Source organism: Carya illinoinensis, chromosome 1 (assembly GCF_018687715.1).
Source record: "Carya illinoinensis cultivar Pawnee chromosome 1, C.illinoinensisPawnee_v1, whole genome shotgun sequence".
Classification (NCBI taxonomy): Eukaryota; Viridiplantae; Streptophyta; class Magnoliopsida; order Fagales; family Juglandaceae; genus Carya; species Carya illinoinensis.
In genome coordinates, this window is record NC_056752.1 from 17,934,462 (window position 1) to 17,959,683 (window position 25,222).

The 25,222-nt window shown below is 36.0% G+C and overlaps 2 protein-coding genes across 2 annotated transcripts; one reads left to right on the forward strand and one right to left on the reverse strand.

Annotated features, from left to right (window-relative positions):
- The first annotated feature begins 1,643 nt into the window (after positions 1-1,643).
- On the forward strand, positions 1,644-2,333 carry LOC122315347. The gene has a single exon (XM_043131248.1). The coding sequence runs from the start codon at positions 1,644-1,646 to the stop codon at positions 2,331-2,333; it is 690 nt and encodes a 229-aa protein (XP_042987182.1).
- Positions 2,334-17,736: 15,403 nt separating this feature from the next.
- On the reverse strand, positions 17,737-18,744 carry LOC122315428. The gene has a single exon (XM_043131341.1). It carries the CDS (start codon positions 18,742-18,744, stop codon positions 17,737-17,739), a length of 1,008 nt encoding a protein of 335 aa, XP_042987275.1.
- Positions 18,745-25,222: the final 6,478 nt, after the last annotated feature.

Sequence of the window (25,222 nt, forward strand, 5' to 3'; positions counted from 1 at the left end):
ACATGGAGCTTGATGTCATTGCTCAGACCCTCAGAGCATATGGCATGGTGTTTGATAGGTGCCTTCAATGAGGTGGTTTGTCAAGGGGAAAAGTGGGGAGGGAGGCCTCGGCCTGAAGGGCAGATGGATGATTTCAGACAAGCTCTGGAAGTAAATTCTGTTTTTGATCTTGGATGGAAGGGGTGTAGATTTACATGGAGCAATAGGCATGGAGATAATCCTTTTACCAAGGAAAGGCTTGATAGAGCTGTAGCTAATTGCAGATGGACAGATTTTTTTAGAAATCATGAGGTGGAGGTGTTAACAACTCCACAATCAGATCATAAAGCTCTTCTTTTGAGTATGGAAAAAGGGTGCACGGAAAGAAGGAGGGACAAAAGAATCTTTAGATTCAAAGCTAAATGGGCTATGGAGGAAGAGTGGGGAGAGATTATTAAAGGGGTGTGGTCAAGAAGGCTTGGTGGGCATGGTTGCTTAAGGGGTATCCAGAACAAATTGTATAATTGCAGGAGGGAGCTGGTGGTATGGAGCAGGCAAAAAGGGAAAAGTGAAGAGATCCTTATTAAGGAAAAAGCAGAAAGGCTGAAAGTGGAACAAGATAATAAAGGCCCTCATAATGTTGAGATGGTTAAAAGGTTGCAGAAAGAGTTGAGACTTCTTTTAGAGCAGGAAGATATGAAGTGGAAGCAAAGGGCGAAAAGGAATTGGTACCAGTGGGGGGATAAAAATACAAAATTCTTTCACTCTTGTGCTAGCCAAAGAAGAAAAAATTGGGTGAAGGGTATTTTGAATATGGATGGAAGAATGATGACTGAGCAGCAAGAAATTGAGCAGGTTTTTCAAAGCCATTTTCAGCAGCTATTTGAGTCATCGGGGCCAAATTTGGATGATATATATGAATGTTTGAGCAATGTGGTGCCAAGGGTTACAATTGACATGAATGAGGGGCTGGAAAAGGAGTTTACTAGAGGGGAAATTGAGGTAGCATTAAAACAAATGGCTCCTCTGAAGTCTCCTGGACCCGATGGGTATGGTGCTTGTTTCTTCCAAGCATATTGGCACATTGTGAGAGATGAAGTTAGTAAGGCTATACTGGATTTTTTGAACAGTAATGGTGGATTAAATGGCACCATTAACCATACGTATATAGCTCTTATTCCAAAAGTAAAAGACCCATTGAAAGCTAGTGAGTTTAGACACATTAGTCTTTGCAATGTGGTCTACAAGATGGCCTCAAAAGTGATGGCGAACAGGCTGAAGAAGTTGCTTCTAGTTCTGATTTCCAGCAACCAGAGTGCCTTCATTCCTGGGAGGCTTATAACAGATAATGTCATGATCGCTTATGAGGCTCTCTATATGATGAAGACAAGACAAAAAGGAAGGGTGGGGAGTATGGCGCTCAAATTGGATATGGCTAAAGCATACGATAGGATTGAATGGAAGTTTTGGAAGAAATGATGAGGAGATTGGGGTTTGGGGAGAGATGGATAGGGCTTAAGTGTTTGAATTCAGTTTCTTATTCAATCTTGTTGAATTGTCAGGCGGACAGAGTTTTTAAGCCAACTCATGGGATTAGACAAGGGGATCCTATCTCCCCTTATTTGTTCATTTTGTGTGCTGAAGGGCTTAGTTCCTTAATTAATATGGCTGAAAGGTCAAAGAGAATAAGGGGGGTAGCAGTGGCCAGAGGTGGAACAAGGGTCAGTCACCGGCTTTTTGTAGATGATTGTGTGATTTTTGGGAGAGCTCTTATGGCAGAATGGCAGAGGATTCATAGGCTGTTGGAGATGTACGGGAAGGCCTCAGGACAGATGCTCAATTTACAGAAATCCACTATCTTTTTCAGCTCAAATACACCTACTGCAGTGAGAAGACAAATTCAAAGGGAAGCAGGGGTCCCTGTGTGTGGGAATTATGAGAAATATCTAGGTCTACCTGCCATGATAGGTAGATCTAGGTATAACACTTTCAGGGAAGTAAAGGAAAGGGTATGTGCAAGGCTGAATAATTGGAAGAACCTGTTTCTATCGCAAGCAGGGAAAGAAATTTTGTTGAAAGCAGTTATCCAGGCTATTCCTACATACTCAATGAGTGTGTTCATGTTGCCTAGAAGAATTTGCAAAGAGATCTCTTCACTCATGGCCAGATTTTGGTGGGGGCATAAAGAAAAAGATAACAAGATTCAATGGAGAAGTTGGGACAAATTGGGGGACTCAAAAAGGGATGGGGGGTTAGGTTTTAGGGATCTTGAATGTTTCAATCAAGCAATGCTGGAGAATGCTCACCTCCCCTTCTTTGATGGTTGTCGAGATTATGAAGGAGAAATATTTTAGAGGGGTTGACTTGAATGATGCCAAGCTAGGAAATAATCCCTCATACATATGGAGGAGCTTGTGGTCTGCCATTGAGCTTGTCAAAGAGGGGACTTTATGGAGGGTTGGAAATGGAAGGAAAATTAGTATATGGCACCATAAATGGCTTCCATGCCCGAGTTCATACAAGGTACAATCTCCTCAAACTTCTTTACCACATGATGCTAAGGTGAGCTTGCTAATTGATGTTGAGAATGGATGTTGGAAGAGAGATTTAATTTCTGAATCTTTCAACAAGATGGATGCAGAACAGATTTGTAAGTTACCAATTAGTAGATTGGGTGTGGGAGATAAGATGGTGTGGGGGCCAGCAAAGAATGGCAGATTTTCTGTCAAATCTGCATATTTTCTCGGGAAGGAAAGAATTAGGAGGAAAAGGGGGGAAGGTTTAGGGAAAGATAAGGTGGAGGAGATGTGGAAGCAAATATGGAACTTAAATGTGCAAGGTGTTGTGAAGTTGTTTTTGTGGAGAGTGGGTCAAGAACTATTACCTACTAAGGAAAATCTGCTTCTAACATGTGTCCTATTTGTGAGAGGAGGGTGGAAACAGCTGTACACATGATATGGGGATGTTCTGCAGCTTCGGATGTATGGGCAATGGATGAAAGTCCTGTCAGGAAATGGTGCAATGCGAAATGGGGATTTGCAGAATTATGGGCCTCTATGTTTTAGAAATTAAGAATAGAGGATGTGGAACTAATGGCTTATACCGTGAGGAGGTTATGGTTGAGAAGGAATTTGTTGGTGTTTGAAAACAAGTTTGATGCTCCCGAAAATGTTCTCAAAGCTGCAAAACTGGCTATGTCAGAATTTAAGGAAGCAAACTTGATTAAGCAAAGATGCTTGGGTGCTAGAGCCGTGAGAAGAGGGGCTGTTAAATGGGTAAAGCCTGAGGTGGGAATGGTTAAGGTTAACTAGGACGCTGCAGTTGATGCCAAAAATGGAAGAGTTGGGTTGGGGGTTATTGTGAGGGATGATCAAGGGGAAATTCTTGCTTGTCTATGCTCGGGTGTTGAGAGTCAAGCGGGGGCCTGTGCTGCAGAAGCCATGGCAGCTAGAAGAGCTGCTCTGTTGAGTATAAAACTGGGGCTGAGCAAAGTGGGCTGAGCAAAGTAATTCTGGAGGGGGATTCACAGGTTGTCCTGAAGGATCTGAGCAGTGGGGAGGAGGTTCTAACAGACTATGGTGTGTTCATAGAAGATGCAAAGGAAATACTTAGAGGGAGGCCGGATTGGTCTACAAGATTTGTGTACAAAGATGCTAACAAAGTAGTACATATACTTGCAAAACTAGCTTTGTCTAGTATAGAAGAAAGAGTGTGGATAGAGGATGGTCCTAGGCAAATTACAAATACGGTGCTTAGTGAGAAATATTGTATTGATTGAACTTTGTTTCTAGTTTATTCAATAAAGATTCATTGTTATACTAAAAAAAAAAAATCATTAAGTAAAAGAAAATTTAAAAAAAAATAAAAAAAGTGGTAAAATAGTGGTAAAATAGTGGTAAAGCTATCATTATTTAACTAATAATATGTCAAAATAAGGCTTCCATTAAATTATATAAATCAATGTAAAATACATATGAGCAAAAGTGGTTCCGTACATTTAACACGAATTATTCATCTATGTTTCTTTTCTATTTTTTTTACGTTTCCTAATCTTTTTTTTTTTAATATTTCTCACGTTTACAGTTTTATTTATAAAAACACGTAAATGTCACAATATTATTAGAATATTTTATCATTATAAAAAGAAAAACACTTATATTAACAATTGTGCAAGACATGACAAAAGGATAAAAAGATAAAAAAAAAATAGATTGAACGAGGTTTTCGCTTTTATTTTCTTTTTAATTTTTTATTGAGCTATTGATATCATTTTGTCAATAGAGAGATAATTGAAAAGATTTGACAATATTATAATTTTATAAATCTAACGGTAGGTATACAAAATATTTGAAATGAATAAAAAAAAAATTAAGAATATTTAAATAATACATAAAAAGGGTAGAGAAACTGATATATATTGTAAAAGTCGTTATAAGCTAAAATTGAAAAGTTAGTTTTAATTAATTTTTTCTTACGAAAATTTAGATATTTAGCCATTGGGAATTTCAAAGGGGGATAGAGTGCTAGATGCCACGTGGCAGATATGTTCGTTAAGGGAGATCAACTGAAGTTGCAAGTTGAGTAACAGAGGTGGCAATTTGGAAACCGGCCGCGAAAACGTAAATTTACTAAATTTGCAATTAAACCCCATGTACATTGCTATTTATCTTAAAAAAAAAAAAAAACATCTCGTACTCATAATATTTTTATTGATTACATCGGAAACCTCCTTGCATAGCGGTTAAACAAATCTGCTAGAAGCTCTAAATCAAATCATGTTAGAGATAGCATAGTTCACTTGTAATTAACTACCAGTAGTAATACAACGTGTGTAAATAAACCTACTATATATATATATTCATTCGGTAGTCATATGCAATTGTACAGAAATCATGGAGAGGAATACACGAATCTTGAAGTCTTCTTAAAGTAGTTTCTGCTTTCCCTTTCTCTGTTTTACATGGTATCAGATTATTTCAACAATGGCGTCCTCTTCTTCTGCTCCATCCATTGTTAATCCAAATGATGATTCTTCTACACCGTATTTTCTTCATCATGGAAATAATCTTGGTCTTACACTTGGTACTCAAGTTCTCTCGAGTGACAATTATCACACATGAAGTCGATCTGTACGCGGGCCAAGAATAAACTTCCCTTTATCTATGGCTCTTTGGCGTTATCTGAAGATCCCTCTGGTGCTTTCCATGAAGCTTGGTTGCGTTGCAATGACTTGATCCTATCGTGGTTGCTGAATTCCGTATCCAAAGAAATCGATGCTGCTTGTATTTTCCTTGATATGGCCAAGGATCTGTGGAATGATCTCAAAGATTGATTTTCTCAGCGAAATGCCCCTTGCATTTTTTAATTGTAGAAAGTACTTGGTTCTTTGCAACAAGGTGGTCTTTCTGCGTCTTCTTTTTTTATTCAACTCAAAACCCTATGAGATGAATTGATGGTTTATCATCTTGTTCCTACTTGTGGCTGTGGTCCCAATTGTTGACGTGGGGCTGTTAAAGCCTTTACTGAGTGTCATCATGAATAATATATCATGCATTTCTTGATTGGACTCGATGATTCTTTCTCTACTGTTCGGGATCAGATCCTTCTCATGGATCCTTTACCTCTCACTACTCGTGTTTTTTTTTTTTTGCAAGCTGGAAGACAATGTGCTATCTTGCCTGCTCCTGTACCTAATCATGATGTTGTTGCCTTGGTAACGGCTCAAATAACAACCAATTCTAATGTTTAAGCATAGAAATTGGTTCAATCAAGACCCCGATTTACTAATAAAAAATTGAGGCTTCTCTGCAGTCATTGTGGTTGTAATGCCCATCATTATGGTGTGACTTTAGAAAATGATTTTTAGAAAGTTAGACGAGAATTACTAACCATTTTAAAACTTTTTCACTTTCCTTCCCAGTATATAAAAGAGTCTAAGGTTCTGCTTGGTAAGTGAGATGAAAATTTTGAGTTTAAGATAAAATATTAAAATATTATATTTTAATATTATTATTATTTTGAGATTTGAAAAAGTTAAGAAAAATTTAAATTATTTATTATATTTTGTATGGGGATTTGGGAAAGTTCTAATGATGAGATGAGAATTTTGAATTTGAGATAAAAATTTCTATCTACCAAACGGAACCTAAGTTTAAAATTAAAATATAATTTATAACATGAGAGAGAGTTTTGCATCAGGATCATTAATGTAAAAATAAAAGTCCTTTTACAAATAATAAACCTACTTAGGCTTATGTCGCTCTTCCTTTGGACCATGGCTGTCTTGACGTTTCATCCTCATTTTATCACTAGGAGGGTAAGGGAAATATATTGAGTAATCATACTTAATAAGCATTACTTCATACAATCAAAATATACTGACATAGATTTTCATTCATGCATTTGTACATACTTTACATAAAATATTCTATTGCGGCTAAACTTTGACTCAAATTAATGAACTAAAAATTTAGTGCAGTTTTACCTGCAAGTATATAGGGGTTGTAGTATCTTACAGGATCGAATCCACAGGGATTGACTCTTGTGATAAAGAAAATAAATTCAGACAATGAAACAAAATTACTAAAAGAAACATACAATCGAATATGTTGAACCCAAAGTTTCAAGATTTGTGTAATTATATATTTACACATGGATTTTGATGATAACAAATAAATTCAAAGAATAAAGAAGTTTCAAGCTCAAGTTGTCTACACAATGGAGTCAAGCACATCAAGGAAACAAGCATGAGCAAGAAGGAAACAAGTTCACATTAAAGTTATAGAGTAATGTTGTAAATCTCTTAAAAATTCGAAATTAGGATTAAAGCTCAAAATTAATATTTTATCATAAAGCATTAAAATACATTTTACACATGTGTATGAATTTTTTGAAAATTAAATTTGAAAATTTTGAAAGATGATTGATTGTCATCTTTCACATGTGCATACCTTGATTAAAGGGTTGAACTTTAAAAATATTAAAGATGATTGATTGTCATCTTTCACATGTGCATATTTTATTTAAATATTTTCAAAAGTGATTGATGCTTTTTTTGACTTATGCAAAAGGTAGATGATTTTATTTGAAATATTTGAAAAATAAAAGTGTGCTCCTTTTGTCATATGCAAAAAGCAAAATATTAGGTTTGAATTTTTTGAAAAGTAAAGTGTACTCCTTTTGTCATATGCCAAAAGTAAAAGATTAGGTTTGAAGTTTTTGAAAAATGAATGATGTTGTCTTTGACAATTGAAAAAGAAGAACATTTTATTTGAATTTTTTGAAAAAGTAAATGATGTTGTCTTTGACATGTGAATCTTTTTAAATTTGAATATGAGGTCTCATATGCCTATAAATAGATCATTTGAAAGTTTCACATTCACAACATCCAGAGCATACAACATTCATTCAAAGCTTTCATTCTCTCTTCTCTAAGCGTTGAGCCTTAATTCTTGTTCATTTTGAGAGATATAGTTTATGCTGTATTGTTCTTATTCCACTCATTGATGAGTGTTTTCTGATAACCTACCCACTATCAGCTCTTGTATCAGTAAAAGGGTGTGTATAGCCCTTGTGCGTGTAAAAAGTGTTCTACACAGGGAATAGTTAAATCACCACGTATAAGGTGATTGTAAGTGTAGAGGGTGTTCTATATGGATCCTTTGTAGCGGTGTTGTTCAAAGGTGTAATAGGTTTCTATCTCCACCTGAAGGAGGTTGAATAGTGAATTTGGAAATCCTCAAGAGGTAGCTTGAGGCGAGGACGTAGACAGTAGGGCCGAACCTCGTTATCATACTGAGTTTGCTTCTCTCTTACCCTTACTCTTTATATTTATTGTTATTTCGTATTTTGCTTATATTTTATATTGTATATTTGATTTACAATTGTTATTTTTTTTAATACAACTCAATTCACCCCCCTCTTGTGTTAGTCATATGGGCAACAATTGGTATCAGAGCTAAGAGCTCTATTATAAGATTAACTATATTTTGAGTTAAGATCTTATGGCTAACATTTTAGCTTCATTTGGTGAATGTCAATCTAGCAGTCGGCCTCCACTATTTTGTGGAGATAATTACGCATTCTGGAAAGTTAGAATGAGAATATTCCTTCAGGCTCAAGGTCGAGAAATCTGGAAATGCATTGTAAATGGACCTTATATTCCAACAAAAGTGGTTGATGGAGTAAAGGTCAAAAAGGAAGAACAAGAGTTTGATCGTGAAGACGATAGACTTTATACTTTGAATTTAACTGTTCTGAATTTATTATTTAATGCTCTAAATAGAAATAAGTTTAATAGAATAATGACTTGTGATACGGTAAAAGAAATTTAGGATAACTTGGAAGTTACTTATGAAGGAATTTCGCAAGTCAAGGAATCAAAAATTTATATTCTTACTCATGAATATGAAATCTTTAAGATGAATAATGATAAATCTATTTTTAATATAAACACTCGTTTTACTAACATCATAAACAGGTTGACAACTATTGGCAAAGTTTATTCCAAGGTGGAGATAGTAAGAAAAATTCTCAAATCTCTACCAAAACGCTGGGAATCAAAAGTGACAGCAATTCTTGAAGTTAGAGATCTTAAGAAGCTCGAAGTGAATGAACTCATCGGGTCACTTATTACCCATGAGTACACATTGAAAAGAGGAGAAGAAGAAGGAAAGCCAAAAAAGAGCTTGGCACATAAAGATGTTCCTCATGAAAGTGAAAATGATGAAGATGAGAAAAATGAAGACAAAGATGAAGAAGTTGCGATGATAACAAGAAGAATTCAGAGGTTCTTAAAGAAAAATAAAACTCCTCCGAGGAAATCCTTCAAAAAGTTTTCCAAGAAAGATTCAGGTAAAAATGACACTTTAATTTGTTATAAATGCAATAAGCCTGGTTATATCAAGCCAGATTGTCCTCTGCTAAAGAAAGATCGAAACAAGGGCAAGAAAGTAATGAAAGCTACATGGGATGATGATTCAAGTAGCTCAACTAGTAAAGCAAGTAATGGAGAATCAGCAAATTTTTGTCTTATGGCTAAAGATGACATTGAGGTAACAAATCTTGATAATATTGAAGATCCTTCATATAAAAAATTGTAAAATGTTTTACAAAAGGTATATGAGGAATTTGAAAAATTGGATATCAAGTATACTGTTTTGAAAAAGAAAAATTCTTTTTTAACAAACGAAATTGATATTTTAAGAAAAGAAAGTATCATTTTGAAAGATGAAAATCTTGAGTTGAATAAGAAGAAAACTGATTTAGAAAATATTACTGAAAACTTTACGAATGGAAAAAGAAATTTTGAAAAACTTCTTAGTAGTCAAAGATGTATTTTTGACAAGACAGGCTTGGGATATATGCCAAAACAAAAATACAAACTTTATAAAAATTTCTTTGATAATCCTTCTACATCAAAACCCAATATTCAAAATTCTTTTCATAAAAATAATTTTGTCAAAAAAAGATATTATTATAATCATTCAAGTTCTTCATATATGTCACATGCTATTTGCAATTTCTGTAATAGAAATGGTCATAATTATCATACTTGTCCTATTAGAAGAAATCATACAATGACTATTAGGGCCATATGAGTACCTAAAAATCTTGTTTCTTCTAATACTAATAAATAAAAGACCCAAAGAACTTGGGTACCAAGAAAAATCATTTTAATTGTTTTTATAGGTATGCATGAAGTCATCCACAAGCAAAAACAAATAGTTTTTAGATAGTGGATGTTCAAGACACATGACGGGAGACAAGACTAAGTTCTTTGATCTTAGATCTAAAGAAGAAGGACACATGACATTTGGAGACAACTCGAAATGGAAGATCGTGAGAATAGGTAAAATTGGTAATGAATCTTCTCTCATAATTGAAGATATTCTACTTGTTGAAGGTCTAAAACATAATCTTTTGAGTATAAGTCAATTATGTGATAAAGGATTTACAGTTACTTTCAAAATGGATAAATGCATTATTTTGAATGATCATAATTGTAATATTTGTTTTATTGCTTTTAGAAGCAACAATGTTTATACAATCGATTTTGAAGAAATTACCTCAAAAGATACAATTTGTTTTTCAGCTCAAAATGAAACCAATTGGTTATGGCATAGAATACTAGGTCATGCCAACATAGAACTTATTTCCAAACTTTCAAAAAATGATCTTGTGAGAGGTTTACCATAAACATATTTTCTTAAAGATAAAATTTGTGATGCATGTAAATTTTTTGATGACCAGCTTTTAGGTGTATTTTCACTGAAGTGTTGTTTTTAATTTAATTAATATATTGGTTTATTTATTTTAAATTATTTCGTTTTAAATTGGTTTTTATTTATTTGATGCGGTGTTTATTTTATTTAGTCGTTTTACAGTTTTTAATGTCGTTTTCAGCGGATCTGTTTTGGTTTCCGGAGTGAGGATTAGACCTCATTTCTTCCCTTCATCTTTTCTTTTCCATTTTTCCTTTTTCTCTTTTCTTTCTGTTTTCTTTTTTTCTTCTTTTTCTTTTTTTTCTTCCTTTTTCCCTCCCCTTCCGCGCGATCCCCCCCGGTCCGTCTCTCTCTCTCCTCTCCCTCACGCCGTTTCAGCCAACCTCCCAGAACCACCGCCGCCGGCCACAATGCGGCACACCACCCCCACCAAATCTTCCCCTCCCTCCGGTCAACCACCCCACAAAATTCCACCACCAACGGAGCCGTCGTTTACCCGGAAATCCACCTTCAATCCGAGCGGTTTTTGCTCTGATCTGCCGCCGTCGCTCCACCTTCGGCCACCACCTCTTCACCACTTCATCACCGACTCCTTGCCATCCTAACCCACCCATTTCCGGCCTCTAACAGTCACCGGAATAGCTCCCACGAGCTAGTTTCCGTTTTGGGCATTTCGGCCCTTCCTCCGCCATTTCCGCCGCCACCCACGGCCAAACTCCACTTCCACTAGCTTCATAAACATCCTTAGACCATTCTCTATCAATCCCGAGCCTTGGTTTGTCCCCGTTCAAAAGTGGGTATTTTACAACCCACGGTCGCAATGAAATTTCATTGTTACGTTGCTTTCCTTCCGCCGTTTGCAACGCCGCGAACTTTCTAAAAATACCATATAGCGCTGTAAGTATTTTCCAAATCCTACTTTTAGATTTAAATATATTTTGCTCATTGAATAATTATTTATTGTTGGTTGGCTGATTCCAGACTGAGTCCGAGAAGTTCGGGGGTCGGATGGATGGAGGACAGAGTTGCTTGTTTTATTGATTTATGGATGGTTGATTGTTTTGTGCATTGATATCGCATTTACATGGTGCATGCACGTGCATTTTAATTAAATTGAGAAAATCCTGTTTTATTGGCGTAAGTGGATTTTCGAGTGCGTGTGTATCACGACCCCAAGTCGGGATGGGGTATTATCCCGGTGGAGCTCCTCTGGTCACTCGGGAGCGTAATAAACTGAGTGACGTCCCCTGAGTTGTCGCTGGACGACGACGGGAGCGAGGGTTAGAGGATGCTTGGCTACGAACGCGCCGGGCGCAGAACCGGGCATCGCTCTATGCACCGGCTCCGTGGCCCTTCGCTGGCGAGGGCTCGAGGATGCTTGGCTACGAACGCACGGGGCGTGGAACTATGCATCGCTCGTTTAGGTGTCACATGCGTAGTCGTTACCTGCGGTGTGACACTGGAACCAGGGTGTGCGAATGACCCCTAGGGGAGGTCATGGTGCATACGGATTAATCGGTTAACGGATTGAGTTTGATATGGGCCAAATGTGACTTTTGGCATGATATTTGGAAAGGTTATGTTTTTGGGCCAAATGGGTTTTTTGGCGTGTGTAGAAAAATATGATTTTATGGGTTTTGTGCATTGGCATCCTTTCATGCATATTGTTTGAGTTTTATATGTTTTTATCTGGTGGTGTTTGGATTTTACTTACCTGCGACACCATTTTTGGTACCGTAGATTTTGGTGCAGAGTTCGAGGAAGAGGAGGAGGCCGAGCCCGAGGATGCGGTTCCGCCGGGGTGTTGAAGTTAAAGTTTAAGCTTTGTTGTTTGGTTTAAAAACAATATTTGTGTTTTGTAATATTTTATCATACATGTTTTGAACAGCTTTGTATTAAACAAAAAAAAATTCTGGTACTTAGTTATGACTTTCTTTATCCACTGCGTATTTTTTTTTGCACATTTGTCGCTTTTACACACACTTGACACTCGTCGATAGGGTGGTGACCCGTCTTGTCATCATCCGGACGTCTCGATTTTCCAGTGCCCGTGTGTGGGGATTTGGGGGCGTCACAAATTTGGTAAACAAGCAAAAACTTCTTTTAAAACCAAGAAACATATTTCCACTACTAGACAATTGTAACTGATACACATGGATCTTTTTGGACCAAATAGAGTTGCAAGTCTAGGAGGAAAATATTATGCATTTGTTATTATTGATGATTTCTCTAAATATGCTTGGGTCATCTTTCTTGCTCATAAAGATGAGGCACATAATGCTTTTACCAAGTTATGCAAGAGAATTCAAAATGAAAATGATTATATTATTTCAAGTATCCAAAATGATAGGGAAAAAGAGTTTGTTAATAAAAGTATTGAAACATTTTGTGATGAAAATGGTTTTGTGCATAATTTTTCTGCTCCTCAAACTCCTCAACAAAATGGGATAGTAGAGACGAAAAATAGATCTCTTCAAGAGATGGCAAGAACAATGCTCAATGAAAACAACTTGCCTAGTTATTTTTGGGCCGAAGCGGTAAGTACTGCATGTTATGTTATAAATAGAGTTATGCTAAGGTCTAAATTAGATAAAACCCCTTATGAGCTTTGGAATGAGAAAAAGCTCAACATTGGTTACTTTCATGTATTTAGATGCAAATGTTTTATTTTGAATGACAGGGATAATTTAGACAAGTTTGATGCAAAATCTGATGAAAGTATCTTTATCGGGTATTCTATGAATAGTAAAACTTATAGAGTATTCAATAAAAAGACTTTGACTGTACAAGAATCTATGCATGTAGTATTTGATGAATCTAATTCTCCACTCTCCAAGAAATCTATTGATGAAGAAACAGGAGGTATAAATAATACAGAAAATCTCAATCTCAACAAAGAGAACACAATAGAGGAAGTTCAACATGGAACTATCAGGAAAGATCATCAAAATTTAATACAAGATGCAACCAAACAGTGAAAATTTGTGAAAGATCATCCAGTGGAACAAATTTTGGGAGAACCTTCACGAAATGTAAGTACTCCATCATCTCTTAGAAATATTTGCAATCATATTGCTTTTCTATCTCAGATTGAACCCAAAAATGTTGATGTTACACTTCTTGATGAATCTTGGATTCTAGATATACAAGAAGAGTTGAATCAATTTGAAAGAAATGATGTTTAGACACTTGTTCTTAGACCAAAAAATCATACTATTATTGGAACAAAATAGGTTTTTAGAAACAAGAAAGATGAGTCCGGAGTCATTACTAGAAATAAGGCTCAACTTATAGTCCAAGGTTTTAATCAAGAAGAAAGAATCGATTATGATGAGACATATGCACCAGTCGCAAGATTAGAAGCTATTCGAATGCTACTTGCATATGCTTGTTATAAAGATTTCAAACTTTTTCAAATGGATGTTAAAAGTGTTTTCTTAAATGGTTTTATAAATGAAGAGGTATATGTTGAGCAACCTCCAGGTTTTGAAAATCATATTTCTCCAAATCATGTTTTCAAACTCACAAAAGCATTATATGGACTCAAACAAGCTCCTAAAGCTTGGTACGAGAGACTCAGTGGTTTCTTGATTGAAAAATATTTTTCAAGAGGAAAAATAGACACAACTCTTTTCATTAAATATGAAAATAATGATATTCTTTTGATTCAGATTTATGTTGATGATATAATATTCGGTGCTACTAATGAAAATATGTGTCAAGTTTTTGTTAAGACTATGCAGGAAGAATTTGAAATGAGCATGATGGGAGAACTTACATTCTTTCTCGGATTGCAAATTAAGCAAGTAAAAAGTGGGACATTTATGAATCAATCAAAATATATTAAGGAATTACTGAAAAAGTTTGGGATGGAAAGTGCTAAGGAAATTGGAACACCAATGAGCCCATCAACTAAACTTGATAAAGATGAATCCGGTAAGCCAGTTGACTCGAAAATATATCGAAATATGATTGGTAGCTTATTATATTTAACAGCCAGTAGACCAGATATTATGTTTAGTGTGTGCTTATGTGCACGCTTTCAATCATCTCCAAAAGAATCACATTTAATTACAGTTAAGCGCATTCTTAGATATCTTAGTGGTACAATTAACCTAGGGTTATGGTACCCTAAGCACACATCTTTCGATCTAATCAGCTACACAGATGCAGATTATGCTGGCTATAAAAATAGATCGAAAAGGCACTAGTGGAGCATGCCATTTCTTAGGTCATGCACTAGTTTCCTAGTTTAGTAAAAAATAAAATTTTGTTGCACTCTCTACTGCTAAGGCAGAATATGTTGTTGCGAGTAGTTGTTGTGCTCAAGATCTATATATGAAGCAACAACTTGAAAATTTTAAACTCATGTATAATCACATTCCAATCAAATGTGATAATACAAGTACTATAAATCTTTCAAAGAACCCAATACAACATTCTAGAACTAAGCATATTGAAATAAGATATCATTTTCTTCGAGATCATGTGTAGAAAGGCGATATAGTACTAGAGTTTACAAACACACACGATCAGTTAGTAGATATTTTCACAAAACCTTTACCAGAAGATAGATTATGTATGATCAGAAGAGAAATATGTATGATGCATGCTATGAATATCTCTTAAAAGATAGACCAGAATCAATAAAAATAGAGATAGATTTTTTAAATACTTTTACATAAACTTGAGATTCTTAGCCTCATGTTTGAGACGCTCATTCTCTTCATACAATATCATATCATTCTTATCCATGGGAACTGGCAAGCGGAATGAAGAATCTAATAAAGATTTCAACTGTTTATTCTTTTGCCGAATGATTCCTTCCCTTATGTGAGACTCTTGAACAATTCGTTGAAGTACAACAATTTGTTCTTTGAGCTTTCAACTTCATGATTTCTGGCTTGTAGCTGCTGGGAAAAAGCAACAATAGAGGAAGAGTAGCGAGTCCCAAGACTCACCAAGTCATAGATAGCATAAGAATCTGACTTATTAGTCAGATTATTATTTTCTTGCTGCAACATGGCACCAATGGCAGCTGCAGAAAGGACAAGAGGTTGAGGTGCATAATGCCTCATGGATGGATCTAGAGAAATGTTAGAAGAATGAGTCATTGAGAATAGAATAGAAGGCTTAAAACGAGAATGTTGAAAGAATGCAGATGAGCTATAGAGATGAGAAGAAAACTTGATGCAGATTGGATGAACTTTAAAACTGATTTTATAGAGATAGCATAAAGAACCAGACGAGCTATCATCCAAGTCAAAGAGCAATGTGATTTTTTTTCCCGATTGGTGAAAATGACATTTTTTAGAAACTCGGAACCTTCAATCTCGTTTGTCAACAACATCAAGCGATTTTTTCAAATCTCCAGCCACACTTATCGGGTCACAGACGGATCCAATTTTATTTTTTCAACTATCTACAGTTTCTACTAACGCACCGTTTTCTTCAGTACATTTACTTGCTGCGGATCCTTTTTAATGATGCCAAAAGGGGAAGAAGTGTTAGACTAGAACATTAACATTGTTTGAATTGCTAAACTTGTTATATATGCTTAGAATTATATTTATACTTTTACTTGAAAAACTAACGCACATTCTCAGGGGGAGCTTAAGTATTAATACAGGTTTCAGGTTCTATCAAGTATTTGTCATCATCAAAAAAGGGGAGATTGTTGAACCAAAGGTTTCAAGATTTGTGTAATTATATATCTACACATGGATTTTGATGATAACAAATAAATTCAAAGAATAAAGAAGTCTCAAGCTCAAGTTGTCTACACAATGGAGTCAAGCACACCAAGGAAACAAGTATGAGCAAGAATGGAACAAGTTCACATTAAAGTTATAGAGTAATGTTGTAAATCTCTTAAAAATTCGAAATTAGGATTAAGGCTCAAAATTAATATTTTATCATAAAACATTAAATACATTTTCCACATGTGCATGAATTTTTTGAAAATTAAATTTGAAATTTTTGAAAGATGATTGATTGTCATCTTTCACATGTGCATACCTTGATTAAAGGGTTGAACTTTGAAAATATTAAAGATGATTGATTGTCATCTTTCACATGTGCATATTTTTTTTGAATATTTTCAAAAGTGATTGATACTTTTTTTGACTTATGCAAAAGGTAGATGATTTTTTTTGAAATATTTGAAAAGTAAAAGTGTGCTCCTTTTGTCATATGCAAAAGTAAAAGATTAGATTTGAATTTTTTGAAAAGTAAAGTGTACTGGTTTTGTCATATGCCAAAAATAAAAGATTAGGTTTGAAGTTTTTGAAAAATGAATGATGTTATCTTTGACAATTGAAAAAAAGAACCTTTTATTTGAATTTTTTGAAAAAGTGAATGATGTTGTCTTTGACATGTGAATCTTTTTAAATTTGAATATGAGGTCTCATATGCCTATAAATAGATCATTTGTGAGCTTCACATTCACAACATCCAAAGTATACAACATTCATTCAAAACTTTTATTCTCTCTTCTCTAAGCATTGAGCCTTAATTCTTGTTCATTTTGAGAGATATAGCTTGTGCTGTATTGTTCTTATTCCACTCATTGAAGAGTGTTTTCTAATAACCTACCTACTATCAGCTCTTGTATCGGTAAAAGGGTGTGTATAACCCTTGTGCGTGTAGAAAGTGTTCTACATAGGGAATAGTTGAATCACCACGTGTAAGGTGATTGTAAGTGTAGAGGGTGTTCTACACGGATCCTTTGTAGCGGTGTTGTTCAAAGGTGTAATAGGTTTGTATCTCCACCTGAAGGAGGTTGAATAGTGAATTTGAGAATCCTCAAGGGGTAGCTTGAGGCGAGGACATAGGTAGTGGAGCTGAACCTCGTTAACATACTGAGTTTGCTTCTCTCTTACCCTTACTCTTTATATTTATTGATATTTCGTATTTTGTTTATATTTTATATTGTTTATTTGATTTATAATTGTTATTTTTTTTAATACAACTCAATTCACCCCCCCTCTTGTGTTGTCATTTGGGCAACAGAATATAAAGATGAAGATTTATAAAATAAATGAATCAAACTAAAATGATAACATGAATTGATATAGAGAAAGACTAAGGTTTCGAGGATCCATCTAATAATTTATGATATTGTTTCCAATCAATTTACTTCAATTAAACTAGAATAATGATTCTGTTTAATTGGAAGATTTAGCATTTAAGATCAAGAAAAAATAGTCGCTTATGATTTTTATTTTTATTTTTTTTTTATTTTTTTTCACATGTCGAATAGTGACCTCGTCCCAATTTTATTAATAAACCCTCACTTGTGGCGGAGGAAAACCTTGGTTACAACCGGAGGCCTGGTGATACAAATATAAAAAAAGACCAAAACCAGACCTCAAAAAAAGAAAAGGAACTCAACAACAAGACCAAACCAAAAAGAAAAACAAGACCGAAGCACAAAAAACAACCTGCAAAAAAAAAACCTGCACGAACATAAAGTCAATAAAAAACATAAATCAAGGCTAGAAAAACATACCTGGAGAGAACACCGCTCACGACATCAACGGACTTTTCGAATATAGGGAAGGCCCCCTCTATCTAGCCTAATATTACCTCTAATGGAGGCGGGCAACTCAGATAATGAACTCCAGGAACCAGATATACCTTTAGCACCCATTTTAGCAAAGCCATCAGCAACTGAATTACTTTCTCTATAGCAGTGAGCAAAAGAAACATGCCGATTAGCTAACCGACTTTGTATTTCTTCCCAATAATCCTCCATATACCACAAGCCACATCTCTGAGTTCTCAGCCAGTTAAGCACTAACATGGAGTCCATTTCAATCTCCACAAAAAGAAGACCCAACTGATCAATGTGCCGAAGCCCATGAAGTAAGCCCATCACCTCAGCAAAGTTGTTAGAATTATGACCAGTTGCAGCAGCAAACCCGCAAACCAGGTCTCCTTTATAATCCCTAATAATACCACCTGCACCCGACGAACCGGGATTACCAAGAGAGCATCCATCCACATTCAGCTTAACCCAACCTGGATTAGGATGCTTCCACGTCACCGGAATGACAATCTCCTTCCTCGGGGAATTTAAAGGCAAGGTGAAACAACTTAAAATAGCTTCATCACGACGAGTGAGCCCATTTACATCCTTAAGTTTTAAAGCTATCCAAGACACCCAATATTTGATAGAACACCAAACCTGATGAACCGATTCCCTCAAATCTTCCATCCTAGCCTTGCAACGACGCCCCCATAGCTGCCAAGTAATAATAGCCGGGAGAAGACCAAATAATTGACCAGGACGATTTGAATTACTCGCTCGCCTATGCCAGCAATCCACCCTCTGTCTCCAAGAGCTGCCTTCCATCAAAGGAACTCCAAGAACAACCGAGCAAATTCTCCAAATTTTTTCCGCAAAATCCCCTCTCGCTAGAACATGATTAAGGTCCTCATCACCATAATTCAAACAACAATCACAACGGGAAACTATAGGAATATCAATATCACGGATGCGGGAATCTACTGGAAGACATCCATGAATGGCTTTCCACATTGTAATAGAAATCTTTTTAGGAAGAGCAGGATTCCATACCCATTTTGCCCAAGGAAATTGTGAACCCCTCATACGAATGCAGTTCCAAGCACTTTTAGTAGAGAATTTGCCATCAGCATTTGGATATATTTGAACGATTGATGATTAAAACATTCACAGATCTATTTGAATATCACAGGGATTCCTCAAGCATTCACTGTATTAAAAAATACAATGAGTCAAGATAAATATATAGATAATCAAAATATCCAATAATACAATTATTCAATCGATCAAGCTCACAAAATAAATTTTAAGTGGATCCGAAAACAATAGTTAAATTATTAAACTCCACCTCTAACCTTAGTATGAAAATTTAGCCAATCATATTCATTACAAATGCTATAAAAATCACATAAATATTCTTCATTAGAAAACTAAAATAAAACACAAGAAATACTAGGCAACAATTTAGAAACAATAAAATTTGGAATCCAGTTGATGTCGAGAGAATAAAATCCACGCCGTCATTGAACTGTAGAAAATAAAAATGAAATCAACGGACGAAAACTCCCTCCACATCAATCCCCTCTTCTCCAACTAACCTCACACATTTTAAATCCCCTCCAACCGATTTTGATCTCCACTCCCTACACGTCTTCTCTCAAACTCTGGAAACTCCCCATGTCCCTACACGTCCAAGAAAAATAATCCCACCTCCATCCCTTTCTATACAAGCACCGACTCTCTACATCAATTCCAAACTCTCTCCACTCAATACACTACTTCCCTCTCTATGTCCGTCTACTCTCAACCAAAATAAACCCCAACCAATTAAATTACTCCAGCTAATTCCCTTCAACCCCAGAAAAATCATGCACCGACTCACTCCTTTATGAGAACTTCAGCACGGCACTTCCTTTTCCCTACATGTCTCCCTCTCTACTCACCCTTTCACTCTTTTCACACCAACCGACGAATAAATTCAACTCATGCACCGATTTCTCTCTTCAATTCCTACGTCCACACATCAAAACTAATTAAATAATTGCCTCAAGGAGACGCCAAACGTGAAGACGTGAAGACTTTTTCTTTCCGTATACGTCCAGCTCTATTTTCTTCTATGTCCTTTACTCCTTCTTTTGCCAAATCTGTTCTTGACTTTTACATTGCATGTATTTGTCCACCCAAATCATTTTCTTCACCGCATGCATCTATGAACAACCAAGTAAGAAAGTCACTACCAAAAGTCTTCGTCTTTATTTTTAGCTGCCCAAGTACACCTCTTCCTTTCTTCTCTTCGTTCCTCTCAATTAATATGCACTTTTGGTCAAAAGTTCCAACTGGATCCATGTGAATTTTATTTAAGCTGAAAATAAGTAAATAAAAATAACACTCCAAAATAAATTAAAACAAAAAAATAGATTACCAAAAATATATTATATTTGTATGGAAATATTGTCCAATTAAATTATAGCTATAAAATTAAGCATAAACATGATATCAATCAATTAAAAATCACAACTCGTATTTATGCTTATTAACCATTTTTCCATTTAAAACCAATAATAGTGTCACGAAGAATTTAAAATACATAGGTTTTAAATAGCTAAAACATGCAATACATTCATTTCATTAGAAAACATTACAAGGTGGGGTTTTTCTTTTAAAAAGTTTTTCCGTTCTCATAAAACATTCCCACACCTTGTACATTCATTCATAATAAACTAAAACATACATACATTCATTCATTCTTTTCACTTTTCCTCTGGTCGGTACACACTGTTACGTCCTGTATGTTGGGGTTAGTGGTTTTTGGACTTGACTCCACTCGTGAGCCACGGGTTAAGAATCCATTTTAGTGAGGGGCAACACTTGGTGCACTACCAATACTACTTACCCAACATTGCAATCTGCCCCTTTCCTTTGGTACCATCATTCATTCAGTCATGGCCATTCTATATTTTCATACATTAAAACATTTATTCATTTCCTTTCCTTTCATTCATTCAATCCTTTCCTTTTCATTCTTTTCAGTAATCATTCCATTCATTTCATTAACATCATTTAAAAGTATGAGCTTAAACATCATCACTTAAAACATCCTTTAGAGCATAAGCATAAGTATCATCTTAAATATCAGTTCATGACATCATTTAAAATCCATTTCATGGTGTCATTTAAATACAATTTCATCGCATCTTTTAAACATCATTTAAAGCATCAAGCATAAACCTCAACATTTCTTTTCATGAAAATAAAGACAATAGATACTACGTATAACATCCACTCACATGCATACAACTTATTACTCTGGGTGCATAAATAGGAGTGGCCATAAAAGGCCTTTACATGTCTATACCTTTAAACATTTATACATAGCATACTTTCATAAAATATCATTTCATTTCATAAAGCATCATAAGAGAAATAGTTTCATTTTCATTTCACATCATTAAGAAAAATCTATATAAAAGTATGAAAATAATACTTACCTGGACTCTATGCTATTCTCATTTCATGTAGTCCATTCATATGCGTGTCAGATGGTAACCTACATGAATACATAACCTCACATCATTCCTTTCCTCAAGTGTATAAGTAACTTAAACTTAGAAAATACATAAACTATTCTTGACTTGGACTTCCTTCAATTAGACACACTCTTCCATCCATGTCCATCTTCTATACTTTCCTTTATCACTTTTCCAAAATCTCAACCCGTAGCTTGGGACCCAATTGAGGTCACCTTTCAAACACTTAGCCTCCTACTTCTTGTTCTAACCCCTCAAGTGAACCTCACTGACTCTAAAGGTAAAGAAACACAATTGCCTCCATCACACTTTTCCTACTAAACGATCCATCTCGATGCATAACTCGAACTAACCAAGTTATACAACCCGATCCTAGCCAATACTTCATCATAATCTAAACCATGCATATGATAAATCTGTCCAGCACATGTGTCCAACCAATTTATACATGTACCTCACCCCTTTCTCACCTAAGATCAACGTATAATCCACTAAAACACCTACTTGTGTAAACAAGCTTCATCCACAAACATCAACACCCAATTCAAATCCAACTAACATAACACTTCACGCAACCCAATCCAACTGTATAGGATGTCCTGACACCTCACTCGACCTACATGACATACAGCCACATCATGACGACACCACATCCAATCAATTTACACTGCACTTCAAACTAGATGGCTCGTCCCCATCACTTCAAGTAGCATCTTGCCACTTCACAACACACTACCACATCACCAATTATATCACACGACATAACACCCCATCACTTCACACTACTTACAACCACATCACTACACAGAAATCACATCGTTTCCCCAACACAAACTGCACAATAATTCCCATTACTTCAGCAGAACACACTTCACAAACTACAAAACCATGCCACAACTTCATGCTCCATAGTCAAATCACAACAACACAAAAGTGCCCAATGCTTTATGTTACACATTCATAACTACTCCATTCACAAATCACAACATAGTACATCAACAACACACCTTCACAAGTTTTTACCTTTTTTGCTCTCCATTGAATAGGGTTGCAGGTTTAGCCGCACAGTCTGGTCTCTACGTGAGGCTGCATTGAGGGTGTCTCCGATCGGCCCTCCTTTGCCGATTTGGTGGCTGTCGTTCCTCAGCCCATCCCTGAGATGGTGCTTGTGCCTAGGCTTCCTAAGGTGGTTGAAGGTGAGGTTTTCTTTTAGTTCTCCAAAGAGGAGATTGCATGGTAGTGGAACCATTCCACTTTTCGCTTGTGCTGAAATTCCTAAAACAGAGGCCTTGCTTGGACGTCGTTCGCTCTTTCATTCATAGCCGATGGGGGCTCTCTTCCAATCCAGTTGTTTCTTCCATGCGACATCCTCGGAATATATTTTTACGTATGATGAATGAAGTAGATTTTACGAAGGCTTTATTCGTGGGAAGTGTGTGAAATAAATGGAAGCTTTTATCGAACCTTTTCGGTAGACTCTGGAATTTGATGAAGATGCAGAACCATCGAGGGTGCCGATCTGGGTTTCTCTTCCAGGCCTCCCTCCTAACTTTTATCAAGAAGTGTTCTTGACTATTCCAATGGCACCGATAGGAAGGTTTATTCTGTGTGATAATCCAACCAGGTGTGCTACACGAACGGATGGAGCACGTTTATGTGTAGAAGTTGATACTGCAAAACCTCCACTTTCTCACTTCTGGATTGGGGCTCTGGGGTTACCGTCTCGTCGCAAGCAAGAAGTGATTTACGAGACTCTACCGGCATATTGCACAATGTGTAAAATGCAGGGAAACAATGCTCGGATGTGCAGAGGAAAGGCCGGGCAGAATGAGTATGGTCGTAAGGGAAGAAAGATTAGCAAGAGAATGGGCAACTGGTTGCTGTTAATGGAGAGGAATCTAAAGCAAAGGATGAGGAAAATAATCCACCTATTGTTAGTGTGGAAAATACACTAATTAGTGGTAAGGAACAAGAGGGACCAGTGGAAGACGTGGAGAAGGCTACAATGGATTTAAATCTTTCGTCTGAATCTTTGGGGGTGCTTCCGATATTAGAAGAACCAGTTGGGATTGTGGAACCTGAGAAAGAAAATGTTTTAGTGCTTACATGAGGATGACGGAAACTGTTGAGAAGGCTATGTGTGGTTCTCTAGGGGAATCATCAATGATGATGGGGTGCTTAAACCGAGATTAGAATGCGCCTTTGGTGGAGGTGCAATGTAAAGAGTGGACAATTTGAAGTGCAGACGGAGAGGATGGGGGAAGAGGAAACTGAGAATGAAATAGGAGAGGAATCGGTTGAGATTGAAAATATAGATTCAGAATCGAAGCTGGAAATTCAATTAGAGGTGTTCAACTAGGAGAAAGATTACCTTAAGGAGTCAGAGGCAAATGAAGGTAAGAAAAAAATATAAGAAGAAGATGTTTGTTAAAATGTGTAGTTCTTCTCGGGTTCATGCCCAGGTTGCTGATCTTACCCAATGATGAGTCCATTTTTGTATGGAATATTAGGGGGGTTGGAACCTCTCAGAATACATTAAAGAAGTTGATTGGAATTTATTATGGTTGGTGAAGGAAATATGAAATTCTTGCTTACAGTTATTTATGCCAAGTGTACCTTGGCGGATAGACGTCTCCTTTAGGAGGATCTTTGCATTAATGATGTTGGTTTGGACTCTTGTATGTTTATGGCTGATTTTAATATTGAGTACAAGCAGATGCCATGATTACATAAAAAGTTTACATGGTTTTATAAAAAGGTTATATGACACATGTTTTTGGGTTGTACATTAAAAGAAAATGTTTGGTTACAACCCCAATGCTAGGATGGAGGAATATCCTAGTCCCCTGTCCCTTGGAAGTGATTAAATTAAAAGTACAGTCAATGGACTTCGATTTGCCATATTATATATAGTGAAGCCATTGTAAATATGGTGAAGGCATGTGAAGGCATTATGATCTACCGTAAGCTTTTGGTGAAGGTGACTTGATCTACCAAAAGTTAAAAAGAACTCATGATGAAGGCATTATGTTCTACTGTGTTTATTGTAAGCTCATGGTAAAGGCGTTTCAATCTATTGGAGCTCATTTGGTTAAAGGGCTGATACTATACATACTCATTTGGTTAAAGGGTTGATACTATGATGTGGTAACTAGCAGAGAGCCCACGATTCACAGGCGTAGTTGTGAGGTGTCCAAACATTATTATATGGAATAAGTGTATAAGTGATTAAAAAGAAAATGCACATTGTTATTTAGTTACAAGTTCAGTGATTTTCGAAAAGGAATTTGGATGGGTGAAAAATATGTATTTTGACAAAATTGCACATCCATGTTTACCTTATACATGCTTATGTTATCTATGTGTATGTTTGTGGTATAACTTATTGAGATTTCAGGCAATCTTACTGTGGTTGTCCCAACTATTATTCCCCCCAGAATGGTAGAACTTTTAGCAGGATCGAAAGCAGCTAGTGAGGATGATGATCAAGGCTGAGGATGAGCCTGACCTGGAGAAGAGAATGTAGCTAATCATGATTTACTTTGAGATTACTCATATTCAATAGCAAAAATTAGAAAGAAGCTTAAATTATTTCCTTTTTAGTCAAAGGCTTTTGAAGAAAACAATTGTTATGTCGAGGTATATCAAGGTGTTCAATACTCCATTACTATGAGTAAATCTTGAATAAGTAAAGTGTGATGTGAACTTATGAATGAAGTTTGGTTATTAGTTTATTCTGGTACAACATTTTATGAGATAACTTATTTCACTACCATCACCTCATGTTAGGTGTATTGCATCTTAACGACCTTGTACAGGGGTATATAACCCAATATTGCATGTCCTGATACTTCAATCACCGCCAAATCCCAATGGAGTGGACTACGGCGATGAAGCCCTAAGAGTGCAAAATAGAGAAGGAGAGTGTGTGAGATAGAGAGAGAAAAATCAGAGGGAGGGAGAGC